This window comes from Anopheles coustani, chromosome 3 (genome assembly GCF_943734705.1).
Source record: "Anopheles coustani chromosome 3, idAnoCousDA_361_x.2, whole genome shotgun sequence".
Lineage (NCBI taxonomy): Eukaryota > Metazoa > Arthropoda > Insecta > Diptera > Culicidae > Anopheles > Anopheles coustani.
In genome coordinates, this window is record NC_071288.1 from 81,675,850 (window position 1) to 81,692,252 (window position 16,403).

The window sequence follows — 16,403 nt, forward strand, 5'->3', positions numbered from 1 at the left end:
ACCATCACCGCCGAAATAAGCAAAGAAATTAAATCCCTCGCCCAACTTATGACGAACGGAGCGGAATCGTTTCATTACGGTTTCGAGCAGAGGAAAAAGAAGCTAAAATATCCTTTCCTTACCGTAACACATTGGATAATGATGTGGGCAGGCAACGACCAATGGCATCCAAATCTGAAATTGCATTTCCATCCAAAGCGACAGGGTCAAAAATCGAGACCGAAGGTTCCGACTGAGAATGAAACGACCAACTCCTTGCTTGAGGACGAAGAATAAAAATCTTTGCCTATCGAAAGGGATGTCGAGTTCTTCGGAATGGGATAATCAACTTCATCAACAACCTCATCATTTTCTTATCCAGTGATACGAAACATTTGCTACGAGTAACCTTGGAAAGGGAACTGGAAAGAGCAAAACGGAGAACCATATTAGAGTAATCCTAACCGAGAGGGACTTTTATAAGAACCCCCACACAGTCAGACCTTCTCAGAAACTTCATTTATATTAATTCGTTTTCCTATTCCATATTGCTGAACTCGTAATAATATTTTATCATTTCATATATAATTGTGGAAGCTGTAGAAAAATGAATATCTAATTCATCATTTGAAAACAAGCAATTCATTCGAGCGACTTCAGAATCCATCAAACATACGTAAACTGCCTACACTTTTGAATATAGTATACGTGAAATTTGAACCAGAACTTGAGTATCTAGGGATGTTCATTCCAATTTTCTCTGCCAAATCTACCATTTTTCGCTAGGAGAAATTGAAGTAGGATACTCCGAAATTGGTAATCAGCCGGATGTCAGCATTGATTAATGAATCGATGATCGAATTATTAATGATTCAGTGGGTGATTGACTATGGCTACCGTTTACACTAGAACCCACTGACGATTTTGTTGAATTCGGTATGGTTTGGTTACCGTGTCGATGTACAATATTGATCGCTTCGACTGGGTCGTTTTCCGTTGCATTTTAGCGCACATCGGTTGCTAAACATGAGCAAAGAATGTACTTTTTATGCTAATCTGTTGAACTATGGTTTTCTCTATGCTTCGGTTGCAATAGGGTAGTTGTCTGCCACACCGGACACTTACTGGTGCGACACCTTTATGAGTCTAATTAGCATTGGACACTCCTATGACAGCTCGCACGGTAGGAGCTGCCTGGGTTTTGATAAGATCTCCAAAGGGCAAAAGGGTGTGTATACCCGGGGTGTGATGACGTACACGTGCTCGCGGGCAAATCGAGCCGACCTGGCCCTGGTTATGCCGATCCTGTGTGGCAGGTAGCCTTCGAGACGAGTCCATCCATCATCGTGTCATTTAGTGGCAGTTGGACGTGGTATCGGCGCCATTCAGTTGATGCTCCGTTCAGTGTTAGTGGGTCGCATTCCCGTTCTCGATATACTCCACGATGGAACCGATGGACAAGGTGATCTTTCAGCAAAGGGAAGTGCCGTGTAACCAGGTTTCCCAACCTCCCCTTCCGGGCGCGGGTAGGGGTGGTGCGTCCGACGACGGTGACGAAGGAATTCTCAAGGACTACCTTCACAATAGCTCATTTCCGGTGGTTCGGTACGCGCTCCGCTCTGACTTGCGACATTCGTTGAGGCTGTTCTGGATTGCAGTAGGCTTGTGTTTGCTTGGTGTGTTTAGCTTCACGGTAACGGTGTGCATCGAGAGGCTTAAGGATCCATCGAACGTGTTCGTTGGTGAGGCCGAGAGGCCACTTCCCATCTGGAGCATTCCGTTTCCAGCGTTAACACTGTGTCCAACCAAGAAGCAAGCTTGTGCCGATGAAAACTTCCGCCTAGAGCAACTGTGCGAGAAGATCTGCTGGGCGGATAATTGCTCACAGTGTGCCAAGCTTTTGGATCCAGTGCGAACGGATCGAGGAATCTGTTATACTTTCAACGCGGTTGCAGGAAATGAAATTTTCAACAATGCCAGGTAATTTGTGATCATCGAACGAGATTGAATCGCTTCCCTATCATATGATGCATCATATCTTGCAGTATAACAAACGTACGGCATCTCTCCAATGTTACGAAACTCACCGAAAACTGGGACTTTCTTCGAGGGCTACAGCTAATCCACACCGTGCAGGTGAAAGAGTATCCCCGTGCGGCGCAGGACTTATCTGGACGCTATCGTTTACGGATCTTCACCCGCGGTGACCTTAATGAGTCGATCTGCCCAACACCCTCGCTCGATGCGTACATCCACTCACCCGTTGATTTTCCGTTCAACCCGATAAAATCTACGCCAATCCCCGCAGAACAGGGACTGGTACAAATCACTGTCCATCCGAAGCTAGTACGACCGCAACGGTACCTAAGATATTTCACTTCATCCGCTACGGGATGTATTTCGCAGCTGCAAAACCCACTGAAGTACTTCAGCATCTACACGCAAGCCAACTGTGAAACGGAGTGTCATACGAACTTCTTCAAGCAGATGCGTCGCTGCGTACTAGACCACATGCCCCTGGCATCTAACACGTCCCTGTGCAACGGAACAAACAAGTATTTCAATGTCTACAACAAGAACACGAACGCTCTTCTAAGGGCTGAGAAGATTCCGAGGTCTCATTTCTTCCGATGGAAATGCAACTGCTTACCGGCCTGCGTAGAGTTTCGGTACACTGCCGAGGTCTCACAGGACATCGCGTCTACCAGCAACGATTCGGAGCCAGTCTCCACGCAGCTCGTGGTGGAGTTCGCCGAGGATCACTTCTATCCGCTGGTGCGCATAGTCCGCTACGGTTGGATTGACTTCCTCGCGAACTTCGGAGGACTGATCGCACTGTTTTTAGGCGTCTCCATCGTAACGTTGCTTGAAATAGTTTTCTTCTGCTTCGTGAAACCCGCTGTTGTTAGATAAATTTAGCAAACTGATGTTTTTGTGGAAATTATTTCGCTTTGAAAATTCATCAAGAAAATATTTGAGGACCTTCGATGACAATTTGCTTAAACCTCACAACGACCAAATGTGTAAGTGAAAGATTCAATTTTAAACAGATTTTTACACTCAACCTTATATTGCACAAATAAAGCAAAGGGACACAAACTGTTAAGAGTGTTTTTCTTGGATACGACTGCTTTCCAATTACTGCCGATTCAAACCCAAACCACGTCATTCACCATCTGCCACAAGGAGAGGACACTTTCACATCATTACACGCACTTTAACCTGCAAATGAATACCACATGAGCTCGTAAAATCAAACCTCTTCAAAAAGGGCTCCTTTCACCTCCGGGGGTTAGGTCCACGGCTTCTTTGCTGGACAGTTTTTATTCGCTCATCAAAACTCGTTATCAGCCTAATGGATGGCGCGTCCCATATCAATAAACCCTTCGCTAAAGCAAGAAACCGCTGCCTACTCTGATGTCCCCTCGCCAAAAGCCAAAAAAGCCCGACTCACGTCTTCCACTGCACGGTGCACGAAGTTCGAGACGCGTGTAAGTGTAGTCGACGTACCACCCAACCCAAAACGGACACCAACTCCCACCTCGTTAGGAACTCGCCCAAAATGAACCAAAAAGGACCACTCAAACACGCCATATGGACCGGGGCCAATAGAGTATGGTTTGGTTCCTTTTTTTGGGGTAAACCCTTTAACATTAAATTTATTTTAAAATAAAAACCCCTTACCCCCTGGGCAGGCGATGGTGGTGACCTTTTTTCGGCCCTCCGCATCCACCCGATCCCTGTTTCGCACGTACACGACACTGGACGCACGACACAATCTTCAAACGAACCAACCCTTTAACCGAATCCGGCATCGGAGTGGCTGAAAGGTGGCCGACCCGACTTGTTTGGTTCGAGTTCCGAAGTCCGGGTGCTGCAAGCCTCATTTTCGTGGGCACATAAAAGTAATAAGGATAATAAATAATTTTATAACCTTTTTCCCTCCGCCGCGCAAGGATTCGAATGGTTGGTCGAATGTTTTGCCCGACCAAAAATTGTCTTACTGTCGCCCGGTAGCTGGAGGCGGTAGGCCAGGACAGTCCATAAATCTCAATTTACTGATTCCACCCGTTTATGCGGAACTGGATTATGGGGTTGGGACGGTACGTGTGCGGTGTTTCCTAGTACGTGGGGATTCCCGGGTACGGATTGGACTCAGGATACTCCAGAGCGTGCTGGATCTAATTTTCGTACTACCAATCTAGAACCGCGGCTCGAATTTCTTCCTCGTAGAACGGGATAACCTCCGCATTCTGAAATTAACTTGTGCCCTTCAACCCACCGAGTGGACGTCGTTTATTATAAACGGGATCCGGTACTTCGCAACTTCCGAATGTACTGACGAGCTGCAAAACATTAAACATGGTTTGCAGTGGACATGTCCGGTTGCGTCGAAAATCGTCAAGTTCATCCAATCGGGTGCTGCGGCATGAGCTCCTGTCGAAATTCCCTCCGGTACTGTTCCGGGTCACTTCGACGTGTGGACATACGGGGCGAAGAGTTAAGTTAAAGATTCCGTTTGAAGGATACGTTTATTTGCCCAACCGCTTTACTCTCTCTCTCCCTGCCCAGAAAATGGATGGAAGGGTTTACGAAAATACGAATTGCGAAATGGATCTCTTCCGGTAGTGAACGTCGCAAATGGACGACGAAAGTCAATTATAGCGCAACATGGACCCGGCGTGGTGACGTCTGTGGCCTTGGGTTTCGGGATACGGAACTTCTCAGGAGATCTACAGCCACAACCAAAGCCAATTTCGCTGGTGGTATGTTTGGTCAAGAGGAAAATTGCTTCACTTCTAAATGGTTCTAACTGTTCAGACGACGGCCCTAAGCTTAGTTCAAAGTTTGGCTTGATTTTAAAGTAGGAACTAAAGGTGGTTTAGGAATTTTACTTCAAATCAAATCAGATAAAAATACCAAAGCAACTTTAAATAATATCAATTATTAACTCAAATATAGCCCTTCCCAACAAGCAACCACATCCAAATTGTATTCTAATTAATCCCTCCTTCGAGCCCAACCACCAAAATTATTATTCTAAGAGCTCCCGGACGTAACATTCTTCTCACATTAACGTCATTTTCCGCCCGGAAATTATTGCACGTTCAACAATTTCTCCCGAAGGCATCGGAGTCATGGGCCCTCTGATCGGATTTATGCACGACTGTGTAATGCAACAATTTGATTATCCATCCACCGGGTACTCGCCGGTACGAAGGTTCATTGCTCGATTGAGCCGATAATCCAGTTATCCCATTACTCAGTTTGTAGATTTGCATGGCCCGCCGGTTTTACAGGGCCCGGAACAGGTTAAACGGCTCATTAAGAACTCCAACTCTGAAAACTCCAGGACACCCAGGGTAGTTTCCCGATAAAATTGCGCTCTGCGCGTAATTCCACTCACGAACGGAGTGCTAGTTCCTACCGGCGGAAAGTCGCCGCATGTCTATGGTGTTTAGCTCACGGGTGGAAATATTTTCCACAATTTCCAGAGCCAGCAGACGCGAGCAGTGAAATGGGAAAACCGCGATTCTGCAGAATGACAAATTCGTAACGCGACTTGCGTCTGTGGAAATAATTCAATTCGCGGATTTGATTCAATTATTCCGAAGCGCGTCCATAAACGGAACCGAGCATCGAGTTTAGTTGCACAATTTCCGCGGTTTTCTTTTTTTTTTGTCTTTTCCCATTGACAAAACGACAATCGGACTGAAGAATGGCACGCGAGCTGTTCGTCGAGCTCCTAAATCCCAGTCTAATTCGGCCGAGTACCGGCCGCTCCTTACGTGGCCCGAGGACCCCGAGGTCCTCGGAAACCGACAACAACCACAACCACGGCGTCGACGACGTCAATCTGGAACGTAATTTGTTAAAATTGACTCCACCTCGCGACACTCACCTGCGGCTCCCACGAGAAAGGCCAAGCCTCTTCACAAACCGGTGCCCGCCGGCCAAACGAATTTCTCTGACAGTTTTGACGGACGGACGGCTACACACTCCCGCCGTTCCTTCCACTCAGTTGCGATGGTCGAGGGGGCCTTGAGGTTAGAATTTAGAAAACGCACCACCGGAAACCGGACCCGAACGCCACCAGGACTAGCGGGAGCCTGGGAAAAGGCAAAAACAAAAGCAATTCAATCAGCGAAAAGCAAATATTTGACCGAAGAAGCCGACAATTTGTTTGGAATTGGTTGCGCTCTTTTTTTTTGTTTTCTTGCTCTCGTCTTCATTCCGGTCCGGTTTATTCACTTTTTCTTTTTCCACGGTTGCCCGATTGTTCCAGTTTTTTCCCTTCATTTATTAAACCTTCCAAGCGTGAGGCCTCAAAGTCGTTGGCTTTTTTCTGTCCTCCCCCTCGTCCAGATCTCACTTCATTTATGGTTTCATTTTCGTGGGGTGTTGTTTTTTTCCACCGCCCTCCTGATGGTGGAAAATCGGTGAGATCGGTGTTGCCTGTCGGAACAGGATCAACAGCGAGTGTGTCCTTGCTCGCCACACGTCACCTGACCGGGTCGAAAGCGATACACTTCCGATCATGGTGGCGAAGGATTTTTTGTTTAGTTGATTTTTCTTTCCACGTTTCTCTTGCGGTACACAACACAACCCGCCCCGGTTTCGCCCACGGGGTAGACCATCCCCGAGGGGGAAAACGGTTTTTACCGGTGGCAAGACAATTTAAAATTTACTTGATTATTCATGAAGTTTTTCCATGTTTTCATGAATTTCTAAGTCTCAGCCGTCGGTCGGAGGGACGTTGGAAGCTGTTGGCTGTTTATTCCTTGTTTGTGTACTACACTTTTTGAGGTTAAAACAGTTAGCAACGAGCTGCCGATGCAAGGCTGTGTAAAGCCGTGGTAAGATTGAAAATAAAAATCATCCCCTGCTTTGCTTGAAAGCCTGTGGTGGGCCTTCAACCGCAGGCTGCTAAGGAATGGAAGGCGTCGGGCTGGAACTAATGAAATTTGTCAGTAAAATCCACAGAAGGAAATTTTCCAACCGCAAGCCCCGTCGACCGAAACCGAAGCGTGTGACGTGTTAATTACAACGATTCGCTTCATCGCACTGTCTTTGCGACCCCACCGAAGTCCTTTCGCCTCCGAAGACCTAAGCCTTACGATTGTTTGACTAATCTCAAACAATTCCAGCTAACGCTTGGAAGAGAAGGGAGTTTAGTTTCTCTCTTCAATCGCGGTGACAAATAGATGGGAACAACTGAGGGAGAAACTTTATCGGCACGTACGCCTTTAGCCTTTTGCCAACCCAGTCTCAGTTATGGGACCCTTGGGGTCTTGAGCCGGACGGGAAGGCATAGGCTTCTGTCAATAGTCTTTCTAATCCTTGTAGATTCCGGCAGCGGCTCGTTGCTACCGCTACGGAAACATCGTTACATTGGCAGTTTGCTGTCGGCCCCGCTGTTTAAGGTTATGTTTATTTTACGAACACACACACACACACATGAAAGATCTTTCCAGCCTCCATCGGTGGGAAATGTTTGCGAAAAATCCTCTCCCCCAAACAAGGGAAAGGGGAACAAACGTGTGCGTTGCGGATGACTGCTGACTGCTTTATGGCGATGCAATAAAACAATAAATTTTATACACCTCCGCACAAGGTTTCGCAGTTTCTTTCTTCAAATCGGTAACCACAATCGTTTGCTTGTATCTTGGAACAATCTAATGCCCAACCGGAAGCGAGCGAGCGAGTGAGATGAGTTCCGTGTTTCGTTTGTTTGTGAAGACAGAATCCCATTAACCGGAAAGATTAGATTCTTTGCGCAAACGAGCGAAAGATAATTACAAATCACGACACGTGACCACCTTCTCCGATGGTGGAGCGAGTGAAAGAGGATGATACATGTGTGTCGGTCAAATGAACGAATCCGTGCCAGCATTCCGGATCGCTAATTATCGACCATGTCCCCACAGGAAGCACCGTCGCTGACGATGTTCATTCGTTCTGCTCAATTATCACAACATTTGTTCCTGTCAATTAGTGCGTCAACTGTCAAACTGCCTGTCAGGTGCATTATTGGTCACTCTCCGATGTTCGCTATGACCCCTTTTCCAATGCCATGACATGATCGTTGCACTTTAATGCGAAAGGGGATGCACCCTCGCTCGCTTACAGCAATCCTTTTCAGTCGATGCAGTTGCTGCGTCGTTGCATCATGGACATTGGAAGATGTTCTGAGTCCACCCCCGCTAATGTAGACACACTTTATTCGAACAGCAAGGTACAAGTGTCAATTCTAATTACTTACAGTCTTTCCCCGAGTTACGCGACACTCGAGTTACGCGAATTCGACTTACGCGAATGTTCAAATTTTGACAGTTCATTGAGTTTATGACGTTAAGACAAAAAAAAAACTGCAAAACAGTTGACGTTGGACAATTTTGTTATAACTTTGTAAATTAAAAAATATTAACAATGAATTTGGTATAGAATACAATTCGAATAAACTTAATAAAAAGAGGAACTTAACGTATTCGTATTATTTTGAATATGTTTTGAATGATGATATTAAATACTCGATCTCTTAACACCAGGTATAAACCAAGTGTCAAGCGGAACTCGACTTACGCGAAAACTCGACTTACGCGAATGCCTCCGGCACGCATTATTCGCGTAAGTCGGGGAAAGACTGTACTTCATTTAGGAAGGGTAAAGCTTGATGTTGTTTTTCGTGGAAGTAGTTGAATTTGATGTATTCTCATTTTACCACTTTTATGACTGTTTTAACAGTAAGTATTGTAGAATTACTGCTACTACTTCACGGTTTTGCCCATATTAAAGGAAAATAAATACGTGTTAAAATAACGTCGAGTTAGTGCTGTTAATTTTTTTTCCTTAACATATGATTTGCTACTTTATTGACAGAACAATCAAAATCAATAGAATTTTATTTCATTCTAAATATGTTTTTGGAATTGTGCTAAAAATAGTCGCCATGTTTCCATTCTATTCTGAGTTTACGGTTTTTCTAGATACATTAATTTAATGTAATTATGTTAAATTAATAAATTTTTGTGTAATAGAACGTCCATGGAAAATGTTACAATACTTAAGCTTATACATTCTTTTCTTTATCGGCTATTTCACGGAGGCCAGAAAAACCTATACCTGCCGTGGAAAATGTCCCTACACCCGAGGGACTTCCAACAATCAAGAAGAAGCAACAAATACCTCATCGTACTTGCACGTCCACGTTCACGATGATTTATAAGTAGCCGATTCGCCGATTCGCAAAGAAACACATTGCGAAACCAAAAAGAAAATCCTCCACCCCGGCGGTGAGAAGGTGTGTGTGCGTATTGTTTTTTTTTTTTTTTTGTCCAGTGGCCAAGTCCGGTTGAGTTATGGCCTGCCTACACTCATGGTTAAACAAAAAACAGCCCCGAACATTCTATCTTGACCGTACGCTGAATTGGTTTAACTTTTCGCCCACGGCGAGGATCTGTTTGCTTGCTTACATTGTTTCGAAGATGGATGGCCAGATTTTCCCGTTTGCAAAATGAAATTAATTTTGAGCGTTTTGGTTTTTGCGACTGCAACCGGTTTTTTTTTATAGTTTTCCCTGAAAATACTTCCACTTACGCATTGATATGAATTTTTAAAACAAATAAAACAAATCTTTCGACACCACGGAAAAGGAAAACCTTCCAGAGCCCGAGCGTTCATTGACACGCGACACCTTCTCATCACATTAATTAACCTTTAATCAGTAAAAGTGTCGTTAAATTAAAATTTTAATTACAATTACCCACCGGAGAGGGATACGTTTTCATCGCCATCGCCGTCATCGGCCATTTTAAGACGAAATAAAATTCTTCGCCTCGGCCGCCTTGTCGGTGCCGTTGGAGTGTTTATAATTACTACGATCGTTCGGTTTGGGGTAAACTTTTCCACCGTCTTCGGGATGTTTTTCTCCACCACCACCCTTCCACAGGCTCGGGAAGACACCTTGATGGCAGTTTTATTTCGTCTACTTTACATCGGCCCTCGAGGGGGACCAACTTAGGATCGTATAATCATTAGCTATGCATTAAAAACTGTCACCCCACGACGGTCGCGATTCGAGGCAGCGGCTTCCAGGGTGCCGGGCGGACAACACAATATTGGTGTGTACAATTTAAAATAATCACCGAGAAGTCTGGTGTGGGCCGGCCATAGTAGTGTCTAAGACGGGCCGAAGCAAAAGGAACCTAGCTTCCAAAGGGGCGAAGTGTGAACTCTCCAAGGAAAATTATTCTTTATTGCACCGTCCATGAATGATCGCAGTGCGGGGAGTTTGCTATTCGGCGAACGGCATACGAACGATGAAACCGCCATGAAACACCGGGTGGACAGGTTCCGGTTCGGTGTGTTGTTGCCATTCCCGACCGAGAGCAGTTAGCATATAAATATAAGATTTATAATTTTTAAATTAGATTACAGATGAGAAAAATGAAACCACTCTACATACAGCAAAGGGAAGGTCAGCAAATAAAAATGAAGAGGAGCTGGTCCATTTGATATCGAGAGCAGAAAAAATCGGACACCACCACGTAAGGAGTGAGATACGAGCCAACAGGAAAAAAAAGCAATAAAATATGATCATACTCCAGGGCCAAGTTGGACTCCAGCTGAGAGTGGAAAGGAACAGTAACCTTCCATCGAATGGCAAAATGTGATGCTTGGCGCAGTGTTTTCCATCTATCCGGTCCGATTCGACCGAGTTCCGGCCGCGCGTGTTTCCACCACCCGAACAAAAAACGGGAAATTGTAACCGATGATGATGGAAAACGCTGTGTGAAGAAGGGGCACACGGGAGGTTTGAGGTTACGTCTTCATTATATTTTTTTATTTCCTCTCGCATTTTGTTTCCGCGTTCCGGAAGGATCAGTACAAGTGATACGGGAAGGGGCCCACAATCCGTGGCGTTCCAAGCGCGCGAGGAATGATGATGAGCGATGGAGGGGAAAATAACGAATCAGGGAAATGAGTAGGAGCAACAAAAAAAACACGGGACCCAGTACTACTCACCCGGCGAGAAAATAATAACACATGGTGTGGCATGGGAGGGAGTTGAAAAATTTGCCCCCGCGCGTCCGGATTGAATTACTGCCGCTAGGATCCGCTTCCGCTGGCAGAAGAGGAGGGTATGTCGAGGAAAGCATAGGACAAAAAAACAGCACCAAATAATATACTCTGCTCGAGACGGTCATTTGTTGTGGACGAAAGAGATGAGTCTCACGTGAGGCTGGGTGTAAATAAATTACGCCTGGTTTTATAGACTCGTTTCTAATCATTCTTCTTCTTCGCAGAAATGGATGAAAGTGGAAAACAGTCCTTAAAGCATGGTACTGGAACAAAACAAAATCATCTTTACGTTGGAAAAAGGAAAGTTCAATTTACTTACCAAAGATAAAGTTCATACATTTTTTTGTCTTTAAGAACGATAAACCGACTCTATTGAAACTGATACAATTCAATGTATTTACTCTATTGTCTGAAAATTAATAGAGCCACAGATAAAGGTGATTTTTATACAATTTTATGTACGGTGAAAACAAGTTTTTTTGTGAACTAGTAGTTTATTTTTGAAATGCATTTTTTCTATACTAGGCATCAAATATTTCAAAATACTAAAAGAGAAATCCATAACCCAGGTATGGCCATGAAGGTTTTTATTCATGTAAAACTCGATCATATCACAGAAAACATGTTTCAAAAGATTTCTTTAAGATCGCAGGAAGAAGATCCACCACGAGAAATATATAATTTAAACATCCCCGTAAATACGAGGCTTAAGTGCTCCAAATCACAACACCAACATCATAACTAACCATTCTTCAAGTCATTAAAGGGCCAAAAAGGCACCCGAATAACGAAGAGGAGTGACACAATTATCAAACCTGTTCAAAGCAATGATTCAAAACTCCCAACTCCAAAATCGTTAGTCCTTTCCGACGCGAGTGAGGGGCGGCACCTTTGGTGCGCTAATGTTTCGATAATTTCCACGCCAATCACAAAAGCACAAATGACCTCGTAACGAAACCGTGCCACAAATGGTATAATTGTATTTGCTTTTGCGATCGTTTGCTTTGTCGATGGAAAACTCGCAAACGAAAGGACGAAAAATGATGGGTTAGATTTGTGTTCCGATTGTTATGACTCCCGTGTTAGCAAAACAGAAAATTCACGCTTGCAGACTGCCTGTTACCTTCTATCGGAGGGGCGTACATTATTAACAACGAACACAGCGACAGGATCGGTGACCATATTGCTACCAAACAGGCAAGTTCGCAAGTTGACAATCCAGATTCGAGATGTCCCGAAGAAGATCCCGGACTCGCAATGCCGAACTTGGTGGGTGAAGTGGTGGTTATAATTGAATTAATATTCAAATGTGCCCCGGTTAGTCGCTGGGCCTACCATTCGGTATCGATTGTTAGGTTCGGCGCGGCAAAGACCACATCGGCACAATAATGTTACATTATTGCTTCCCGGACTCACCGTGGAGGGTTCCGGGTAGTTTGGAGGGCAAACGAATGAATAAATAATATTTACTAGCTTGACGCCCCGGCGTTGCTCGGTGACGAAGGGATTGAGAAAAGAATTATGGTTTTACTCTTTACTTGAAAGTTTGAATTAATTTATTAGTTACAATAACGGCAAATTTAAATGTATGAAATTTCATGAATTTCCCCGTGATGTATAAACCTTAGGGTAACTATGTTGGATACACCTTGACGTTTGTTTACATGCTTGTTTTGTTAGTGTTAGTAAAACTGAGTTTAAATTGTAAAATTTAGATAATTTTATCAAAAAATAGTGATCAAACAAACCTTCAACAACATTTGCAGTACTTAAACTTAATGTGTGAAAAGTTTCAGAAGCGACGGTTCAGTATTGGTCGAGTTTTTAGTGTACACAGAACTCCATACATAAAAAAAAGCTAAAATATGTAGTAGATTGATATAAATTTCGCACCATTCATCGGAGTGCAATTTGGTGGAAAATCGTTTCCCTGCGTCGGAGTGCGTGAGTTCGCATGCTCGTGGCTTAACATCGTTACGCTCCACGGTCAAACCCACGAACCGACCGTGCGGGATGATTTTTGCAACCCGAAATAACAGGTCCCGGACTGCATAGGACCAACACCCTTCGGACCACCGAGGGATGCAATTTTCCTCGTTCCGGGCGAAGGGTTCCGGCGGGAAAACGCTGCCAGATGGAAGCATGCAAAATTTTATTGCCACGAAGAATCGACACTAAATGGCACCGTTTCGATATGGCGACTCGCAACTGTTGATGATCGTGTTGTTTTGCGCACAATCAGGCAACCCATTCAGGGCGCTAACAACTGGCCCAAATAATTGAGTACGAATGCGGAAAGGAACCATTAAAGGAAGGACCATAAGGGTGTATGTTTTTCCTGATTGCTAGCGTTTGGAGCTTTTTTATTTGACAACAATTCTCGAAAATCCTTCCGGATATGTTGAAAATGTTTATACTATAAATTTGCAGTTGATACAATACTTCATTGTATTTATGGGGAAAATCATCCGAAGAAATTATCTTAATACCAATCATTTACTAGATAAAAGAGAATTGGTCTCGGAAGGATAGTTTGCAAATAAATAGTAGCTCCTTATTGCCCTCCTAAGGCGTCTTAACCCACATAGTGCACATTTATCTCTTCGAAAACAGCCTAGGTTAGCTTTCTTTTCCCTTTCAATAATCGGCAATAACCCTAAGCATCATTGCACAGCAAAAGTGACCATCAAGCAGACGGAAGAAAGTAGGCCTCGGAAAGGATTTGTTCCCTTCCTATTGGAAAAGAGATTTTGACGTTCGAGGACATCTTGTGGCTTTGTGGTGGAATCAGGTAGGAAGGAATCTAATAAAACAACACCCCTATCGACGTGCAAAGTGCCGCTGTCTGTTTGTATTCCGTCTTGTGTTTAGTTTTTTCTTCTGCCAGTGTCCCGGATTTCCACTTCTCGAACAAATAAAGGATGCGAACACGTATCGATGACGCAATGCAATGGAAATGGAATTTATTTTCCCCGCCCGGCGATGTGCGAGCGATGCGAAAATGTATGCGAATTTCGTAACAGCATGACTCCCGGTGGGATTTCCCAACGTTGTGGACGCGGGAAAAAGGGTGACGGTGAAGGGGCGGAGAAGGTTGACAAAAGGATGCGGAAACATAACATCGTAAAGTTAGCGTACCGTCTTGGCCGGGAAGCCCTTCAACGCACCGTCTTACGGGCCAACGTGGAAAGTCGTGGAAAGGGAGGAAACGGGACGGCAGCTAGAAACTTACCGGCCCGTCGTCAGCATTATCATCACCGGGTAGGCAAAACCCGTCTTCGGTCGCGCTTTCAAACAGCGCACACGCTTCCGGTTCGGTATCGACGGGGTGGAAAGTTGCGCCCGTTCGCCGACGAACCTGCGAATCGACCTCGAAGACAACGGGTTGAATGTATGCGAAAATGCCCGCCTAAGTGAAGGAACCTGTTGAGATTTGAAATTCCCACAACGATCCCATCGTCGAATGGCCGCCCATCCCTTCCCCCCCTCCCGTGCTATCGCATTCGTCGCTGTCCGGAAGTTTGAAGTAGCCCCCGGAAGCGATTTTCATGTAGCGTACCGTGCATCGTCGCCATTGTGGAGTTGGGTTTCTTTGGCCGCTGCTCGCGTACGGGAAATTATTATCCCTACCACATATCGCAGTTCGATTGTGAGTGTGTTGAGCGTGTACCGAAGGACACGGAGTACCGAAGGATTCCGAGAAGTAAGCAGCCTAATGGAGACACGCTTGCACGCATAAATCATTTTGCATATTCGCACATTTTCTTGCGAAGGCGATGTGGGAAAATAATGTAATGGTTGGTATCTCAACTTTGAGCACCACTTTTGTGTTTTTGGTATATTTTGAGATTTATGGTCTTTTAAGGTCAGTTAATCAACGGTTTTGATGTTTTGTAGAAGATGATGTGAAAACATTTCGAACGCTATAAGAATAATTTTATATTTACGTACTTAACCATAATTCACAAAACAAATTCTATAAAACTATTATTGACCACGGCATGCTTCATAGTTGTTTATATTTTACAGCGACTGAATGCAGAAAACAAGAATATATTCAAACAAGCATTTTCTATTTCCACATTCGTCGTTGGTTATCAAAATTACAACAATATTTACCAACATTACCAGTTAAATGTTTCAAGTTTCAAAAGTTTATTTCTGCATATTCTAATACAAAACAATTCCTGTCGCAAATTAATGAAATTTTGATAGCGAAAGTGCCCAGGACGTCAACATTGGAATTATTTCACGATTTATTTCTAAACACATTCCGGGTAATAGTCATTTATACTTTCAAATGCACTTGAAACGTATAATCCACTTCTTGAACATTGTTATTTCGTTTAGTTTGTGAACGCATTTTAAATTTACTACCCACGTTGTGTATAATCCCGTTTAATAATTCTTGAAGGGAATTTTTAAGAATATTTTTGTACGGCAATTCTAAACACTTCCCAAAAATAAGCCATGTACGTATGAAACATATCCTGCAATTTCATAATAAAAGAACATAACCCTCAAGAATGCTTCACTAGAACCGCAACATTTCCCGAAAGGGACATAACGTTGGAAATTTTCCACCTCTCTTTCACCCTTATCGCCTTCTTCTAACTATCTTTTAACCACCGAGCGTCCATTGTTTCGACATTTTCTCGTGTCAACGACGGGAAAAGTTTGTCCATCTAGTTGACGTCAATGGTGGTATCTTGAGCTTCCAGCCGACGGTGGTTGTAAAAAGGGGCGGATAAACTTGTTCCGTTCGTTCGCTGCGTTTTTTGTTATCCCACCATCCAAGAGTACTTTTAAAAAGGCATAAAAACTACAAATAGCCCCAACTTACTCTCCTTTTGTAACCCTTCCCGTTACTACCCTCCTTTAAATATGACATTTATGATCTTTCCTTGGCCTCGTGCGGCAAGATCGTTAAAGTACCGTTTAAAGAAAGCCCCGTACTCCTGGTGGATTTTCATGGAAAACTTTTCCCTGCTCACCCAGGAAAGAGTTGACGAAAAGTTCCACGAAAAAAAATTAATGAAACAAGTTCATAAATTCGCTGACCACCCCGCCTCGTCCTAGGACTAAACTTTTTCAATTGGCCCGGACCAGACACTCGGGAACAAAATCTCGATTTAATTAGACGAACCACTCGTCAAAAAGTCGTTTCCGGTGCTAATTGAAGCTGACAAGTTCTAGCCTCTAGGGCAGGAGCCTGGTTCTAGCCGCGAAGCCCGAGGTGTTGGGAGGCTTGGCTGAAAGAATTTTTCCGTCGACCGGACAAATCCCACCGGTGATGTTTTCTTAATTCTTTCCTTTGTTCCATCTGTTCCCAGGGGGAAGGA

The 16,403-nt window shown here is 44.2% G+C and overlaps 1 protein-coding gene across 1 annotated transcript; it reads left to right on the top strand.

Moving 5' to 3' along the window:
- Positions 1–1,423: 1,423 nt before the first annotated feature.
- LOC131267573 (pickpocket protein 28-like) lies at positions 1,424–2,892 on the top strand. Its single transcript, XM_058270482.1, has 2 exons — positions 1,424–1,959; positions 2,025–2,892. Exons 1-2 carry the CDS (start codon positions 1,424–1,426, stop codon positions 2,890–2,892), a joined length of 1,404 nt encoding a protein of 467 aa, XP_058126465.1.
- Positions 2,893–16,403: the final 13,511 nt, after the last annotated feature.